Source organism: Thalia democratica, chromosome 6 (assembly GCF_965202585.1).
Source record: "Thalia democratica chromosome 6, ktThaDemo2.hap1.1, whole genome shotgun sequence".
Classification (NCBI taxonomy): Eukaryota; Metazoa; Chordata; class Thaliacea; order Salpida; family Salpidae; genus Thalia; species Thalia democratica.
The window spans coordinates 39802240-39821845 of record NC_139170.1 but is presented as its reverse complement, the minus strand read 5'-3'; the positions used below and the strand labels follow the sequence as shown (position 1 = coordinate 39821845).

Sequence of the window (19606 nt, the reverse complement as noted above, 5' to 3'; positions counted from 1 at the left end):
TATAAGCTAACTGAATACTTTACTGTGTATATTGTACATTTTGAAGGTTGAAAAATTTTGTATCAAAATAGTTCTGAAAATTAATCAAACTTCAAAACAAACAGACATCACACCTTTAAAAAAGCTAGTTAATTGTACATAAAAATACATTGTAAAATTTTTGTTAGTGGCTTTGAAGTTAAAAATATAAATATTAAAACATTAAACCAAAATATAACAAAATAGTTTGTAGTTAAAAACTTGTTTGAAGTCTTTTAGTTATCAATCAACAAGTTATTTTTCTAATAAAAATCTACAAAGTTTTTGTTAAAACAAAACGTTATGTTAAAAAAATAAATACTGCTTGATTTTTTTTCTTCAACACTCAAATACCAACTAGCTGCCAAAAGATTTATAACGGATATTTATCTAATGTTTACATTGTTAAATATGTCTTTTATTAGTTTGTTTAAAAGTGTAGTTATTAATAAATAATTTTTCAACAAAACTTTATGTATATAAAAAACTTTAAATTCAATCTATTTACTTTTAAACCAAACTTAGTTTTAGCAATTTAAAACTACAATATTATTTTTTCTTATATAAAAACGAGCTTAATAATACATTTAACATAAACTAAATAACACAAGTACTATAATTGAGGTCTATAATTTTAACTAGATAAAACTATTCACATTTTAACAAAAGTAATAAAACTAGTTTAAAGTAGCATTTCAATTTAAAACTAGTAAAAAGTAATTTTTAAGTTGTGGAAATCATCTTTTGAACTAGATATTTTTTTGATGCGATTAAGTTAATTTTAAAAAATTCACAACAATTTAAAGTATTAATATAATTTATATGAATAGCAAAAGAAAATGTATTTATAAACTTAACTTTTATTTTAAAAAACAAATTGTTTATCTTTTTAATAAAAACTGTCCCTAATAATGTATCAACACCTTTTTTTTTATTTTTTTTTAAATACTTATAATTTTAAAATTATAAAATTTTTAATATGTGAATTAAACATTTACATTTTGTTCTTTGAAAATATAGAATTTAATATTCCATGTATTAGCATAAAATTTCTTCCAATGTTTGTATTGGCAACATTTTCTCACACTATTGTACTGCACTTTTGGTCTCAGCTAAATTTATTGTATACAACCTTTTAGTGGTAATTTTTCCAGTAAAACTAATTCTGCACTTTAAATACCTACAAGTTTTAACAGATAAAAAAACTACATGAAACTTTTTAAAAGCGTATAAAACATTTAACAACTATGATTATAAACTTTCGATATTTAAAGTACTCTAGCATTGATTGAAAAGTTTATTTAAATAAAAGTATTACAAAAAGTGTGTTATATTCAGCTCTTTTTAGTTATTTTAGTTAGTTTAGATATACAACACTATAAATATGAAAATGATAGTTTTGAATATATATTTAAGATGAAACGTATTTTATCTATACAGTATTACTTAAGACCCCATCAGGCTTAAATAAGTGCATAGAAAACTACAAATGAATTTTAATAGGAATTATAAAACGATGGTTAGAAATAAACAACATACATAAATTTTATCTAAGTTAGAAAAATATATAATTAGTTTTATCTTATAATAAAATAAAATAGTTTGTATAATTATTAAGTTACACTAGATGCAATTTAAAACATTTTTTAACATCTATTAACACTAAATTACAGTTTGTCTCTACACTTATCGCTAAGGGCTGAGTAAAATCGGATATTTTTAACTGTTTGTTTTATTTAAATAGACCTTGTATTTTACTTTTTCTTTTAATTTAAAACTGTAAAGGAACTTTTGAGTTAAAGTATATTTTCGCTTTATTGCAAAATTCTTACAGCTTTCGAACTTTCGAACACTTACTATTTAAATAGAGCAATCTTGTCTACTTCAAAATTGACGGCTGTGTGTTGGAAAACAATGTGCTTAAATAAAAGCACAAAAAGCAATAGTTAAAATATCAGCTTATCAAGTTTATTTGACGTAAAGTTTAAAATTCTTAAAACCTCTTAAACCTTTATTCTCCTCAAAAGCACGTATCGTTTTTTTTTCTAAAATCTCATTTGATTAGTGTTTCGTTTTTAACTTCATAAAAAATCTCTGTAAAGTTTAAATTCGCAAACACATAAGTACGTGCTTTAATTAGGGTTTTTAAATACTTAATTGAAGTATTGCGTTCATAATCTAATGCTTAACATTAGACATTAAAAAACAGATTAATTGATAAAAGCAATTTAAAATATAAAACTTAGTCTTATTTAAACCGATATAATCTTCTGTACATTAAACAAAGCCTTAACAGTGTGATATTTTAATTTTAATTCACATATAATTATTCGGCTATACACAAAAATATTTTAGTAAGCTATGGATTTAGATATTTTAACTCATAGTTATTGTAAATGTTTCTAAAATAAAAATTATTGTTTGCTTATTCTTTTATCATAGTTTTTTTTGTTTTATTTAAAATGTATTCAACTTTTCTTAACGCATAGATAATAGAAGTAAGGCGAAATTTATAACATCAGTTTTATTAACTATATTTCATGTCAGCACAAAAGTTAAAAAACACATAAATAGTAAAATGAATGATCATTTAACTCCAAATTTTATAATAAAAAAGCGTTGTTTAAGCTAATAATATTATTTATGGTCATTGTACGAAGGTAAACGGTTTTTTTCTTTGACGTTCACAGAAAGCGCCAGTAATCCGTAACAACGCCTTTGTAATAATTACTTTTGTATACAAAACAATTTGTTTGGTCACTAACCACTTTCATAATCGACTTACATTATGACGTTGGTTGAATTTTTTGTCATTAGACTTCCCTAAGCTACAAAATCTCATTAAAAAAAAACAAAGTTTTTCATCGTAAAACTATCTATAGTAGATATTTTTTAACTTCTTTGCTCTAAGCAATCTTTATTTTCAGTAAAATTGTAATAATTTTTAGTTTTTAAAGATGTAAAAGATTAAATTAATGCACAATAATTAAATTTTATCTAAAATCAGTTCGTGTTTTATTCTGACTACATTTTGATTTGCTTATTTAAAAAATGTAGCATTTGAAACGAAATTAAACTCTACAACAAGTTGTCAATTCATATATGTCAAAGTTTATAACTTTAAACGTTTAGTTGCATTTTAAAGGTTTAGTAAATATAGTCTAATATCAATGTACTTTTTTTATCGTATTTAAATGATTAAAATAAATAATATAAATATTAATTATGAGTTCAAAAGCATGGTATCATTAAAATTTTCCGAAATTTAGTTGTTGTTGTGTATGTTAAATTTATCGAATTTACATTAAAATTTTGCTAATGTGCAGTGGTCTAAGCGAATATTTTGCACCAAAATCTCAGTATGTAAAATTTAAACAAAATTCTAATCACACTAAGACTTTTTACAGACAGTATTTTTCTCTGTGGTATATATCAATACTCATGGTTAATTAAATTCTATCTTGTAAGTATTATAATAAGTATTTTTATTTTAATAATCTTTGTTCACAACTTATTACAGTTCTAAACGATTATTACTACAGCAATTTAAAACTGTATTTAGTTTTTTTCTCCTAACTAAAATTGTTTATTTTATTTTAGAAGTTGTGAAACGTTTTAAAATTAATAAAAAAAAAAGAATAATACAAATCATGTTAAAGTAGGTTAACGCTTTCTAAAAAGAGTAAATGCATTTTATTCCAATTTAAGATCTACTAAAAAAGGTATTAAACTGGATAAAGATATAAAGGTTTAGATGTTATTTTTAGTTTAACACTGTTTTTCAAGTTAAATTAGTAGCTGTATTTTGTATTCCTAAATATAATAATTTACAAATACTTTAACAAACGAATTAAAAATTGCTCTTAACTTATAAATTAAAATTAGTTTTTGAAGTTAAACTTTTTATTCTAATTAAAAAAGTTATAAACAAAATAAACAAAAATGAAACATTTCTATATATTTTCTTGAATATTTTTCTGAAGTTAGTATATGTGTTTACTTAAATCGTAAAACAAATAAACATTAGTCATTTGATCAGAGGTATTTTTTTACCATTTATCCTGTCAAAATTTATTTACTTAAAGCACTTTTATTTCGATTAAGTAAAAAAGCTTAGTACTTTTTTCTTAAACTAAATTATTAATTGATTTTTCTTTTTTTTTTTAAGGTTTTTTATGTATATCAATGTATGTGTGTTTAATACTGACCTTAAAATGTTAATGAAAAGAGAAAAAAATTATGAGTAGAGTTAACTTTAAAAATAACCGAAATGTTTAAAATCTTATAACACAAAAAGTTAATCTAGTAACCTCTTTTAAACTTTCAAGTAAATTTAAAAAAGTTGCGAACAAAATAATGTGTCAATCATTTAAAACTGAGATAAATTTTTAGTCAAACATTATGTAAAGTGTGAAAACAAAACTTCTTTTCGAAAACTTTAGAAGACTACTTTACGAAGTAAAATATTTTTAGGAAAATATTAATATATTTAAACATCAGTTAAGTAATGACAGATTTACACTGCTTAATACTGTAACTAGAATGACCACCAGAAACATCTTGTCTTGAGGAACCTCCAGAAACGCCCTATAAAGTGAATATATAAAAGTTTAAATACTAGTGCTTTTCAGACAAAGTCTTTTCGAGCTGCGAACAAGCTTACCGTTAAGATAAAGAAATAAACTTTAAGATGTTAGCTTATAATGTTGTGTAATCGACACTACTCAGTATTCACGTTTAAAATGATGTAAAGTTGAATTGAACTTTAACAAGGTCTTTAAGGTGGCGAGTTATTAACTTAAATACAGAAAGAAAAAAACGAGGATAATTCATCAAACACTAAGAAACCGCATATATTTATTTGTGTTGACAAAGTTAACAAAAAAAATTAAAAAACCTTTTAATTTTGAAAATTTAAAATAAAATTAAAAAAAATGGAACAATAAACGGAAAATAAAAGGTAGAAAGTAATAGTTTTACCATAAATATCGAAAAAAATCTTAAATAGTGAAAGTTATATTCTTGAAAAAACGAAAAAAAATAATTGAGCAACAAAACAGTTCTTAACGAGTATATATGTATATTGTTTATTGGACGATAAAAAAAGTTTGGTGTAAGAAAAAACCTTTCGGTTATCGATTTGTGCTCCAATATATTGACTATAACAAGTACTTTTTGTATAATTTTTCTTTTAAGAAACGTATTTTCTAAAGAAAAGGTAACATTTAATATTTTAAAACAACTTTATTTATAAAAGATTTTTTAGTTGAAAGTTTTTGTAATGATCCAATTACACGTATCTAAATAGTTAAAATATTGGTTAAACAGTAAAAATTAGTTCTATGACCTAAGTATTAGGTCAGTTGTGCTTTATGGAAACTTGTCCCAGATTATAGGCGTTCGTTTTGATTCTAGCCGGTTTGTTTATTAATGAAACAATAAACTAACATACAAAGAGTAATATTAATTGATAAGTTTTATTTGACTTTTATACTCCTTAATAAAAAGTCAGTAGTAGAAAAAGTATGAATTTACAGTAAAGATCAAAGAGAATGAAGTATTGTTAATCAACCGTTTTTAGTTATTGACGTTTAGCATACATTGTATAAAGCAAAAACATCTCTCTACAGAGAATTTAATCTTATAAATAAAGACCAGAAAGCTAATTAACCTCACAAAATTTTGTTGTAAAATCTAACGTACCCGGTTTGAGAAGTATATACTAATAAAAAGTTGTAAATTAATTTAGTCGGATTAAAAAGGGAAAAAATATTTTAATATTTTTTTTGAATTTACCACTAATATATTTAATACACTAATTGTATAATGTTTTTGAATATTTATTTAAGCTTAAAATCATCAAAGTCAAATGTAATGACAAATTAAATTTTTAATACCTTTTAAATTATGACTAATGAGTTAACATTTCATTTTATTAGAATTTAACTAAAAAAAATGACTAAAAAAAGGAGCTACATTTTAAAAATTATTAATATTTATATGTGGTTGTTTATTAAGAGATCACGTGTCCATAAACATTACTTAAATTTAAAAAGCATAATTGGTATGAGTATTGAAATTTTAGCCTTTTGGTTTTAAACTTTTTGAAGCAACAAATAAATGTTTTAATTCTTAAAAATCTTATGAATAAAATCAATGGTAAATAGTTCGACAGGTTTTATTTAAAGATTTTACGAAATTTGATGCTTTCTATCTACACAAAAATATTGTTAAACCCAGATAATAATACTCATTACAGTCTAAAAGAGGCTAAATTGGAAGCATTTCTACAATGTAAAAGTATTGTAAATTATGTAAAGAAGCAATTGTGTGGTTTATCATGGCTACATTGGAGTTTAATGCAAAAAAAAAAGAAGTTTTTAAAATATAAGGTAGTCATTTTAAACCAGTCGTTTTCTATAATGAGAAAATAAGAAGAAAGATTTTTGTTTTCAAAAAAGTTCAATGCCTTTTCTCAGTTATTTAAAATTATAGACTTTGCAAACAACCAGTTTGTACTAAAAAACCAACTAAACATTTGGTAATTTTAGACTATTTATTTTGCGTAAATAAGTTTTTTTTCTTTCCTTTTTTACATAGATTGAACGAAAGCATCAGTAAAAATAAAACAACTTTAATATAAATTAAAAACAAAACTTTAATTACTGATAAAATTCCTGCTAACTAAACAACATAATTTCATTATATATTTAATCTAGAAATAAATTTTTTGAAGATTAACAATACTCTTTTTATAGCACTATAATATCTTTTTGATATTGCATTTTTGTTTCATTAAAGTTCGATTAAAAGCCTATTTGGTTTTCTTTGCTGTGGTTAAAGAAAAAAGCGTTAAGAATGTCACACTTTCTAGCTTATAGTATATTTTATAAATAAAAAGAGAAAATAATTATACTAAATGTTAAACGCACAATACTCTAATATCGCTAAAATTAGTTTAAACAAAAAAATGTATAATAGGCATTTAATAAACTTATTGTGTTTGATTTTCTTAAAAAGGCTCTTTAAGTATGTAATGATTAGAAGAAACTATTTTTGTAAAGTTAAAATAGTGAATCAGTTCCATGCAGAAAACGACGTTCAGAAAAGTTTTTGTTTTAGTTTGCAAAGAACACTTTATTATGAATAAACATTGTTTAGAAAACTTATTCTTTAAAAAAAATGAAAAAAACAAAAAAAAATTGTAAAAGCCTTTAGTATGTAGTATTTTTGGTCAAAGGCCTTGTTAAGCTAAAACTGTAATTTAAGGTCAATGTAAAAGTTTAATTAGCTTTTATTTAACTTTTATACAAAGCTCAGTAATCCGTAAGAACGTACTTTATAATAAAGAAAAAAGAAATTGTATACATAATGGCGTTTTGTTTTGTAATCACTTTATAATCGAATTACTTTTTGACGTTCGTTAGCTTGTACTTACAAAAGGATTTAACTTTTGTATCACTTGCAATTATAAGTTAAGTTAGTTTGTTAAAAAACAAACACATTTATTTGTTTTTAAATATTCAAAAATACTGTTTTATACTACGAATTTTTTTAATTGTAGTAACATTAGTAAAGTAGATAAAAGTCTATAGTCTTAAGAAAGAAATTTAAATTAAACTAAAATGCTTCGTATGTTTTTCTAATTTAAGAATGCTATTTGGTATAACTTTTTTTTTGAAAATGAATTATTTCTAAAACTAAAGAAATTAAAGTTGAATTATAGTTTTAGATGTAAACATATTGTTTTTGTTATCTGATTTCAAATTAAATCTACTGAGGTGTTTTGTTAATTACTTTAAGCCTAACATAATCAAATACTATACGGTACGCATAATTTTTGCACAATATTACACTTTTCATGAATTATTGATTTCCTTTAATCCGTCAACATTTGTTAACTTAGCTTTTAAACCTTATTAAATTACAAACTACCCATATATGAGCAGTACTTCCACAATCAGATTTAAGCAGTACTAATGCAGCTACTAGGCATTTTAATTGCATAGTGTAGTAATAATTTAGTCTATAACATTTGATATACAACTTACTTAAAAACAATTTCATTTCTTTTAATAAGTCTTGAAAGTATTTTGAACATTTCTTTTACAAAAAAACAAAATTTAAAGTGGTTGATATTGTTTTAGCAGATAAAGACATTTCCTTTTTTCAATTAGTATTTTGTAAAAAGTAAACTTGGAGACAACATGAAATCAAAAAAAAAATTATGATAGTTAGTTTTAATTGATTGTTTTTCTTTGATGAAACCTCTAACTACTAATTTAGTCAAAATTTAATTCTAAAATTAGTTGCTAACATAAGTAGTTTATAAGAGTTAGCCGAAATCGATTTTACTTGTTTTTTGTTTGTTTGTTTGAATAAAAACGTTTTTGGACGAATCATGTCTTAAATTTCTGTACAAAATATGAATATATATATAATAAGGCGATTATTCAAACTTAAACACCTCCACAGAGCCCACTTGAATGGCTTTTAAATAGTTTTTTGTTTTTTGTAAAGCTCTTGCATCTTTGTTTACTAAATTACTTTTTATTTTAAACTGAACTAGCTAAAGATTAAATACAACATTTTTGTGTCTTTATGAAACATATGTTCTATAATCTTTAAAATCGTATATTTCTAATAAACTATGCATATGTATATGAATACTAAATTAAAAAAGCACTTAATTTTTAGTTCAGGCGACTTAAGTGTTTTCTTCGGACTAAACAAGATTGTTAGCAAAATATTGTGTGTGTAACTAGTAAACAATTTTAAAAATTATAAGACTAAGATTATGACACAATTTAAACTTGATTATTTAACTTTAGAAATAGTACAGTATCGTTTCTCATCAAAAAATCATTTCTAGTTATTTATTACGTTTTAAAATCTACACAACTATATCACATTTATTTACTTAAGTATTCAAGATTAATACTCTAAATTTTAAAAATCATTAATAAAAAGCATTGAAATTAGTATTAAGGAATTTAAACGTTTTATATTATTATTACTTTTTTTTATCTAAACTATAAAATTTTATTTAGCATAATTTAAATAAAGAAATAAATAAAAAAATTATAAATAATGTGTCTCGTTATAAATATTTGTTTGTACTCAAAGTATTATTAAACTGAAATTATGTCTAAAGTTTTTATGCACTTAGTTTTTTTTATTACCAATAAAAGTTTAACGTTTAGTATTCTACTAAACTTTGTAAAATGTTTCTAAACTTCATCATCATTTGATTTTACAAAAAAACTCACAACTATAGTTATCTGCTTAAAGTAGAGTCGTCAGGAAAGTTTAAAGCTTTGAAAATAAAAAAAACAAGAAGATTGAAATACTAATATTAAACAATATATTTATATTTTAGTATTGATACAGGTAGTAGGAAAAACTAAAATAACATTAAGACATGTTGAGATATTGAGAAATGAAAGAAGCTTAAGAATGTTTACATTTTATTAGTATCGTTTTTTTTTTAAATTATTTTGAACCAGGTGTACTTAATTTAAAAAAAAATACCACCACATCTTAAAAGACACGTCTTAAACTTATTCATACTTGAAAATTTTACCTAACTTGCTATAACAAAGTTATAGTAATCAAAAGTTTTTTCATAAAATGTTTGAAACTACCGTATAAAAAAAAAGTTAAATTTTTCTGTCAAATTTGCGACTCAAATATATGTTTAAGAGATGAAAGCGATATTTTCACCAGGGGCGTAGCGTGGGGAGGGACACTGGCGCATGCGTGCCACCCAAAAAAAGAAAAGAAGTAAAAAAAGAATGTAATATCCTTTACTGTTTATTTTTTCTGCTTATTTTGCCTTTTTTTAACTATGTTTATCTAGTATTCAAAAAGTTAAACGAAATTTTGAATACCAATTAGTGACAAGTTAGGAAAATTACCCAATATACTGATTCGGTGCGCAAACGAAAGTGCGCACCGATGTTGATGAAAAACTCCATAAGGAAAAATGTTATAACTTCATTAACTTCTTAAAAATTTAGATTCAAAAAGTACGAAACTAATTAGTGCACCGCTGTAGTATAACCTTATAACAGATTTTTCTACAAAAAGTTTACAAAAATACGTCACGCTTAAAGAAAAATTAAACAATTTTACAAGTTTTTTTTTGTGCTACAATAAATGTTAAGACTACTGCTAGTTTTCAAAACTTTAGTTTTGTAAACATACAAGCAGAAGCGTGTCGGCCTATGAGAAATAAACTTTGTTTGTGATTTTTATTTTAAACAAATACAATCAGATGAACTAAATTTAAAAAGTATAGTTTTAACTATCTTACAAAGTTGTAATAAACTGTAATAACAGTTATAAAATTGGTGTATTCTAACTTCTGTGTAACTTTATTTAAATTATGTGCAATGAGGTGTTCTTATCACTGTTGTATTGTATATCAAAGAGATTTAAATTTTTTTCGTAAATAAAACAGATACTTTCGTTTTATTGAATATGTTCAATTTTAAAGTAATAAAGTTTACTGTAGGTAGTAAAAAAAAATTTTATTTAGTAAGTTTACATTTGTGGAAGTAAAAGTAATTCTAATAAAATTTAAACTTTTTTTTAAATTTTGTTGTATAAAAGTATTTTTTAAAACAATTACTTCGAACTTATTTTACTTAAAGAATTTATTTTAATTCTATTACTTATAAAAAGATCTTTTTATTTTATCTATTTATTTATTTATCTGTTTACAAAAGTTTAAATTTAGGGGATTTTTTGACAAAATAATTTGCGCACCCCCTGACCAAAATACCACGCTACGCCACTGATTTTCACTGTACTAATATGAAAACATAAAAGTTTTTCAAACCATGTGTGCGTGTTAAAAACATCCAATGTTTGTTTTGGTGAAATTTTCTCACACTTATTTATTGGAAGATTGTTCTCGGTTCAATATATTGTTTAAATCTTAGTAATAAGCTTTTAACGTAAAACCAATTCTTGGTTTGAATTATTTACAGGTTTAAATAAAACTAAACAAATACTCACACGAATATTTGTGAGAACTTATTCATAATTTATAAATGTAAACCTAAACATGTAAATTCTTGGTTATCGAAAGTAGTTTTAAAAGTCATATAGTAGTGCTAAGCTTTATAAAAACCAGTTAGTCAATTAGCTACTTAGCTACTTTTAGTTATTAAAAGAAAATTATACCAAAGATGCAACAGAATTTTAATTTAAAATGATAACTTATATGTTATAGTTTAAATGAATTATATTTTTACAACTATTGTTTTTACAGCACTAAAAATTTTATAATATTCATCACAATAAAAAAAATCGAAAAAATAAACGACGGTAGAAAAAAGAACTGAATAATCAAAATAAACCATTAACGTTTTTTTTTCAAAAAATAGTTCTTTAAATCAATTAGTTAAACCAAGTGAACATGATTATATTTTGAAATATCTATAAAACTGCACTAATTAACAGTTCGTTTATATACTTACCGTTGAAGGTCAATTAACAACGGAAGTTTTAAACTGTTATACTATTTAAACGAAAATTTTGTTTTACTTTGTGTTAAAAGTAAAATTTGTAAAGTAACACAGATAAATAAGCTATCGCTATGTTTTTAAATTTTTACACCTTTCATTTTTTAAAAACTTTATCTCTAAGTAGAGCATTCTTATCTGATTTTAAGTTAACGGTTGTGTGTTTAGAAAACAACGCACTTAAATAAAAGTGGCAATTGTTAAAATTGTCTGTCTGTCAAGTTTTGTACGCTCATTTGAAGTAAAGTTCTCAAGACTTAAAAACTTTTAACTTTTATTGCTTAAACAAGCACGTAAAATTGTTTAGTACTATTAGAAGTACCTTAGCTTATTGGTCTCATTTCATTCTCTGAAAATAAAAATTTTTAAAGTTCAAATTAGCAACCACATAACTATGCATTTACAAACACATTCATTTATCATTATAAAATTGAGTATTAATTTTCCTAGAGAATGAAATGTTTAACTTAAAGTATTCGAAAGAAAAGTTTAAGGTTAATTGATAAAGCAATTTAAAACGTAATAATTTATCTATATAATGGAATTAAGTGGTCTCTTAATTGAAAAATACTTTAAATATGTTAGAATTTACTTTAGAAAAACATCTAATTCTTTTGGCTTTTACACAAGCATATTTTACTGAGCTTTAAGTTTTAGTATTGAACTATTCAATTAGAGTACTCCTGTAAATGTTATTAAAGGTTGTCTACATTTAAGATAGTAATGTTAAGCTCGTTTTAGAAATTACCTTGTATTCATGCCTATAAAACAACATTTTTGTTAAACTAAGAGTATTGCTAATTTTCTCTCAAATCATTAATGCTGTTTCGTTTAAGTTATTTAAATTAAATAACACATATAAGTTAAATTACTGTTACAATACAAGCTTGCTTAATTTACATTTGTTTAGTCAAGATATTTTAAGAAAAAAACATTAGTATGCAAATACTAAAAAATGTAAATAATTACACAGAATTTTCACTGACAAAGTGTTGCTATGCATTTTAAAAACACTTGCCTTAATAACAGTTAAAAATCAATGTCAAAAATACGTCTTCTATTGTTCCGTCTAGTGTTTTAAGTACTAATAAGCATTAGTTATAGTTAACTAATTTTAAAAACTAGTTTTTCCTAAATAATGTAGAACTAAATTTTGTGTTATCTGTTTTAATATTCATATAGTTTCATTTTAGGAGTTGTATTCCATTTAAAACTGTTTCATAGTTAATTAAAAAAAAATTATATAATTTTTCTTATACCAAAAAACTAGAATAACCTATAATTTTTTAAAAATGGTGTTTATTCGAAAAAATCATTTATACTTTAAGGTGGTCTCTTTAAACCAGCTATTTTCTTTTATGTAAAACAAAAATGAAAATTTTTGTTTTTAAGAAGTTGAAATTTTCGTTTTAGTTACTTTAAAGTTTTATCCTCTGTATATGACCAGTTTTAACTCAATATTTAACTTTATTAAATTTCAGACTATGCATTTTGTATGAGAAGTTATTTTTTCAAAACTTGTTTTGCAATATTTGATTAAAAGCTAGTAAATAAATGTAATTTTTTCTAAGAATCAAGTAAATCATCAAATTAAAAACAAAGCTTTGACTTATTCAAAAGTTCCTAAAAATTAAATACAGTACCGTTATATATTTAATCAACGAGTTAAATTTGGAAGCGTAACAATGTTCTTTTTATAGCATTTAAATATTTATTTGGTCATGCTTTTTATTTTAGTAAAGCTCAACTATAAGCCTAATTGGTTTCATAGGCTGAGGTTAAAACAAAAACGTTTTAAGAATGTCTACTTTATAGATTATGAGATACTTTCTAAATAATGATTGAAAATATTTATTCTAACCGTTTAATACACATGACTTTTATCTCACTAAAACAAACTAAAATAAGAGTTTTTTTTTCAATTGTTCATAAAACTTCCTGTTTTCTATTTGTAGTATTTAATCTTTTATTAAGGCTGATATTTCTCCATTACAATCATGTAAACATCAAAAGGCTTAACCTTAAACATTTTTAAGTTAAATTAGTAAAATTTGTTTTATTAAAAAAAACGACGTGTTTCAAGTTTTTTATTTGGGTAAGCACAGAATACTTTGTGAAAAATAAGTACTACTTAGATAGAAATATAAAGAAAATTAATTCTTTTAAAAAGATGGAAAAATCAAAAAAAAAAAAGAAACTTTGTTGTAAAAGTTTATTAAACGTTAAGTTTTAGTATTTGTTTTTACATCCGTTGTTAAGCTAAAGCTGTAAGTTAAGGTCATTGTAAAAATTTAATTGGTTTTCGTTTTACTTTTACACAAAGCTCAGTAATCCGTAAGAACGTACTTTGTAATGAAAATATAAATTTTTGTACACATAATGGCATTTTGTTGCTTTAAATACTTTTACAATTGAATTAAATCATGACGTTCGTTTATAAGTGTTTACTCAACGTTTTAGTTTTCTATCCACTTGACTTTTAAACTAACTTATTTGAAAAAATAAAAACTTCATAATATTGTTTCATACTAAAAGTTGTAAGGAGCGTTGTTAGAAGAAAATATAATTTAAGATTAACGAACAAAACTAAATAGGTCTTTTGATTGACTATGATGACACTATAGTTTAGTATTCTGTAACAACTTGTTTGATCTAAAATAAACAGTTTGAATGTGGTTTTATATTTACGAAAACCTAAAATAAACAAATATTATACCTTGTGTTTAAAATGGCACAAACTCTCACTTAAATTTTACTTTTAATTTAAGTATATGAAGCTATATATAATAAACTAACCTTAACTATCTTTACTATTACAAAAAAGGCATGTAAAAATTAGCATATGCATTATTCTTGTAAGCTAATTTATTCTAGTAATAACATATATTAATGTTAAGGAAAGTAAGCTAATTTTTACATCTACTATATTTTTTAAATGTTTAATTTCTGGTATACCACTCCTATATATCTATCAACTGTATATCAAGTTGTTTGTACAAAATACTTTGTATACTAATAATTTAATAAAATAATAAACAGCATACTAAATTATACTAAGCTTTAAACTATTCTACACTTTTTTAGTGTTTCTTTCGGTTGGTTTATTGCTAAGTTTTTTATTTTAATATTTGTTACAAGTTTTCAAATTCTATTTTCATCTACAGTAACCTTTCGCATCTTTACGCACTCATGACGTTACACACTCTCGTTTAGTTACGCATTTTAGAATCCTAAAAAGTTCAAAAACTAAAAATTTCATTTTTTTATATTGCGCAATATAGGTTTATCGTATATTTTTAATTCAAAATATTCTTTTAAATGCTAACTTACCTTTAAATAAAAAAAAATTTCAATTCCTCAAATTCTTATGGCATGAAATTTCATTCCTACTCAAAAAATCCATTTATATATCTTAAACACAATGAAAGATAATTTATTCTTATGTGGGCAAAGGTCAAAATAAAAAATGTTGTAGTAACAAAAACAACTTTTATTAAAGTTTCTTCTTATATATTATATATTTTTATTCAAAAGAAGAAATCCATTACAGCACCAAATGCATATTTTTGTAAAAGGCTATAGTTACAAATTTTAATATAGACACCACACCATTTCTTAATTGTAAACAAATGCTTAATTATAAATTTAATTTGCTAAGTAGAATAGAATATGAATGTTAACTATCAAATAAGTCACATATAAATAAAGATAAAGATAAAATCTACTTATTATTAAAAATAGTAAAATTTTTCTACAAGTATTAATACTTTATATGAATTTATATCCTTTTTTTTTATATGTATAGTTTTATGTTTTGTTTTCATATTTATAAATAAAGTAAACAAATTGTTAAAAGTGGAAAAGTCCTCAGTCTCCTTTCAACTAGAATCAATATCAAAAAACAGCCATTATAGTAAGTATATTTAGTACCTCTCGTATCTTTGCGATTTCTCGTATCTTTACGCATTTTTTCTGTGGACACAATGTGCGTAAATAAGCGAGAGGTTACTGTACCTAAAAAAACTTATTTATAACTGGTATGCTTTAAGTAGCAACTAAGTATTAACAATATTGAGTTAATTAATTCTTAATTGAAAGAAGCTATTCAATAAATAATTATAAAAACAAAGTTAAATTTAATTAAAAGTTAAAAAAATTAATAAACCTTGCTTGAATTTTCAACTGAACAAAAGTATGAGACTTCCTTTATAACTAATTAAAAACACCTACTCAAAAATATTTTTGCAACGTTTTATAGATTTTAGATGGGCTTATAAAGTTGGAACAGTTTTAAATTTACTTATAGTTTAGAATAATAATAACTTTGTTTTCTCAGCTTTTAAGAATTAATATTTTTTGCTTACACTCATAGCTTTTATCTTTTTAGTTATAGTTTATTAATTTTAGTGTAATAAGTTTGAAACTAAGCAATATTGTAAGATTTTTGATTAATATTACAAGTCTGTAGATTTTACTTAAAATTTTACTAAAACTATCTGATAATTAAAAAAAAAAGATAGTTTTTAACAAATATGAAAAAATTATTATTACTTCATTATTTATTATTGGTGGCACGAAGCATCTAAACTTTGTAGGTGAAGGCCGTAATAAAGTACCTAAAAACTACATAATATTTTTGTAAAACAAAATAACTTGAAAATACATAAAAAGCACTATTAAAAGTTGGTTGACTTGAACAGACTAGTTAAAACTTTTTCTAAAAATGAAACCGGGAATGAAAATACTCTCACTCGTCCTACTGCTCCTCATCAACAACGTCCTCTCGAAAGACCTCGAAGACGAAGTCTCGGAGAAAGCGCGCTCCAAGCTGAAGCAGGAGCACGACAAGGAGGGCAAGTCGGAGGAGGAGCAGGCGGATTACGACAAGGAGGTGCTGTTCGGAGGTGACGAGAGTTACGAGAAGATCCACGACCTCACCGATGAGGAGCAGCAGGAGAAGCTGAGGGAGTTCATCGTCACCAGGATGGACGCCAACAGTGACGGGTTTGTTATTAAATTGTTATTTTTTTTATTAAAGAATTAACACTTTAGTTTTAATATGACTATGTATAGTGATGAGTGCTGCAATCAGCTTAAAAATGAACATCCTACAACACAGTATTTTTATACTAGAAAAAATAAATGTTTTACAGCTAATTTTTTACTCTTTTATTCAATTTTTACCAATGAACAGTACATACCCTAAATTCAAAAATTGTTTCAGCATTGTGATACGATTTTGCTATGAAGTCATAGTTAGCAGGCGTTATAAAACATTTTAACAGGAGTTTTGTATAGAGTTATTGATGAATAGAACAAAAAAAAAACATGTTATAAAAACAAACACAGGTTCATAGACAGCAACGAGCTGTTGGAGTACGCATTAAACTCCATGAAGGAGATGCACAAGCGGGAGATGAACGAAGAGTTCCACGAACTCGACAAGGACAAGAGCGGCGACATCTCGTGGGGGGAGTTCAACCTCCCGGTGGAAGGAGAGATGTCGGATGAGGAGAAGAAGGAGCACGAGAAGCACGTTGAGGAAGAGAAGAAGATGTTCCAAGCTGCCGACAAGAACGGTTTGAACTTACATATTAAAAATTTTTCAAGATTTTGTTAATTTTTCAATAAAAAACTCAAACTTTGTATAAACTTTAGTTTTTAGTCGTTCTAAAGCAAATATGTCTGCAGAACATTAAACTTCTTTATATTTGTTGAAGTGTGTAGGTTTTTTATTAAAGTTATGTTTCAAATCTATTCGGTAATGAAATAATAAAGTAACGTACAAAGGTGATGGGAGTTTAGACGAAGGAGAATTGGATGCGTACAGGCACCCGAGCATGACGAAAGAGACGAAAGTGGCGTTTGAAAATAAAGTGTTGCAGGCGCACGACACCAACAAAGATGGTGCGATCAGCGAGGATGAGTTTTTGGAGGTGATGAAGAAGAACTCAGACCACGAGGAAGACGATCACGAGTCTTGGATACAGTACGAGAGGGAGCAGTTCAAAGAGAAGCTGGACAGCGACAAGGACGGAGTGTTGAAGGGAGACGAGTTGTTGAAGCTGACCGGAAGTTCTTCGGTGGAGGAGAAGGCGAAGAAGGAGGCAGAGCATCTGATGCACGAGTGCGATCAGAACCAGGACGGGAAGCTGACGTCGGATGAGATCATGGAGAACCATCAGATATGGCTCCATACGGAAGCGACCGATTTCGGGAGGAAGCTGAATGACGAGCTTTGAATGTTTTGATAATTGTTTTGTAGTTTGATTGATTTAATAAATTATTTTGCTTTGAGTCTTTACGTGATTGTCGTAAAAATATAATAACATGATATATATATATAATATAACTTACTTTTTTTTTCATAAAATTACTATGTTGAAAGTTCGAATGTATATAGGAAAAATCTAAAATTTAAATAGGTTTTTATCGTGGTCCTAAGTAAATAAAATAAATAAGCTTACACTTGATTATGCATTCCGTATTTTCGTATCTATGCAATTTAAGTTATAGAATATGGGCATAAAACAATGCGATTAAAATTTGTGTAGGTTAAAAACTTTATTTTTCACAGCTATTACCTTAGCAGCTATTATTACACCTATTTATACACTGTTAAAACATTTATAACTGTAAAATAAATTTTAACGTGCAACTTAATAAATTATAAAACAAATTTGAACCATAATTTTCTGAACTATAGTGTTCTATACAATTTTAATGTCAAATCAGAAACATATAAACAAAAAAAATCAGCTGAACTGTAACTAAAACTTGATAAAAGTTTTAATAAAGGAAAATGAAACTATTTAAATTAGTTTCAAGCTTAAAAACTCAGCTAAATATTTTACTTCATAGGTTCATATTCTGTTGAACAACTACTTCAAAATAATCAATCAATGGCTTATTACTACCTGATAATTACGTAACATCACATAAGCTTTTATTACTTAAAGTTACAAACACATGTTTCATTTTACGACAGAACAAAAACGCTTTACAGTATTATTTTTAAGTTTTAGCGATAAATCTTCAGTACCATTTGAATAAAGTTTGTTTTGTTTCTATTCAACTATTCTTTTAATTTGATAAGGAATTTTAATACAAGATTGATGTTTTTTCATAGCTGCTTGTTTTTCAAACTTTAATGAGCAAAGATAGCTTAACAATTACTTAAAGTTACAAGCAAAGTTTATTTTGTAAATTCTTAGTAACCATAATTATATTAAACTACTTTGAACTTTTATAAACACCGTATAATTCAGATTACAGTTGGTGTTAAGTACTATAGTAGTGTTTGAACTAAGTACTTTTTGACAACTTAGTCAGATATTTTTGCTTGAATATAATTTAAATGAAAATTAGTAATCTTTGAAATGCCACAAATTATGTTTTTGTGCTTTGGTAATTAAAATAAAGTCTTGCTAAAAAAAGTTATACTATACACAAAAAAATACATTTACAAGAATGAAAAAAAACAAAGTTATGACTCGATTTTTTTTGTAATTTTTTGATTGTAATTTATAATATTATATAATTTTTTATTATTTAAACTTTATTTAAGATATTAATAAAATAAATTTGTTTTAAGTTTTTATCGTTCACAAAAAATTTTGCCTTTAAATTTTAGAATCGAATATGAACTATATATAACTATTTATAATTTATTAAAATTTGATATAACGTTTATTTTAAAATTCAGAACTATAACAAATAGTTTTTAAATCAACAAGTCAATAAAGAGTTAGTATTTTCTACACACACTTCTTTCAAAAGCTATAGAAATTAGATTTTAAACAAAGTTTAATTTTTCAAAAACAAAAATTTGTACTTATTTTATAATAGAAAGATTGAATTTGTTCGAAGCAGTTTAATGCTAAAAAAATTAAATACAAGTTAAAACACTTTTTGGAGTTAAAGCTTTATAAGACATTTTAATTAAAAACTCATAGTTAATTGAAGTGTGTTAGAAAGATAAGACCTATTATTTTAAAGGTTATGTTTTGTGTTTAAATTATTTCATCAATTAACATTAAGCTGGTACTACTGAATAC

The 19606-nt window shown here is 24.5% G+C and overlaps 1 protein-coding gene across 1 annotated transcript; it reads left to right on the top strand.

Moving 5' to 3' along the window:
- Positions 1-16272: 16272 nt before the first annotated feature.
- On the top strand, positions 16273-17791 carry LOC145839064 (reticulocalbin-2-like). Its single transcript, XM_082946674.1, has 3 exons — positions 16273-16553; positions 16899-17128; positions 17340-17791. The coding sequence occupies exons 1-3, from the start codon at positions 16273-16275 to the stop codon at positions 17789-17791; spliced, it is 963 nt and encodes a 320-aa protein (XP_082802800.1).
- Positions 17792-19606: the final 1815 nt, after the last annotated feature.

Bases quoted from the DNA above. Each gene is read 5' to 3' on its own strand.
- LOC145839064 (XM_082946674.1), top strand. From the start codon at position 16,273: ATGAAACCGGGAATGAAAATACTCTCACTCGTCCTACTGCTCCTCATC. The intron at 16,554-16,898 runs GTTTGTTATTAA...AAACAAACACAG, and splicing joins ATGGACGCCAACAGTGACGG to GTTCATAGACAGCAACGAGC. The intron at 17,129-17,339 runs GTTTGAACTTAC...TAACGTACAAAG, and splicing joins CCAAGCTGCCGACAAGAACG to GTGATGGGAGTTTAGACGAA.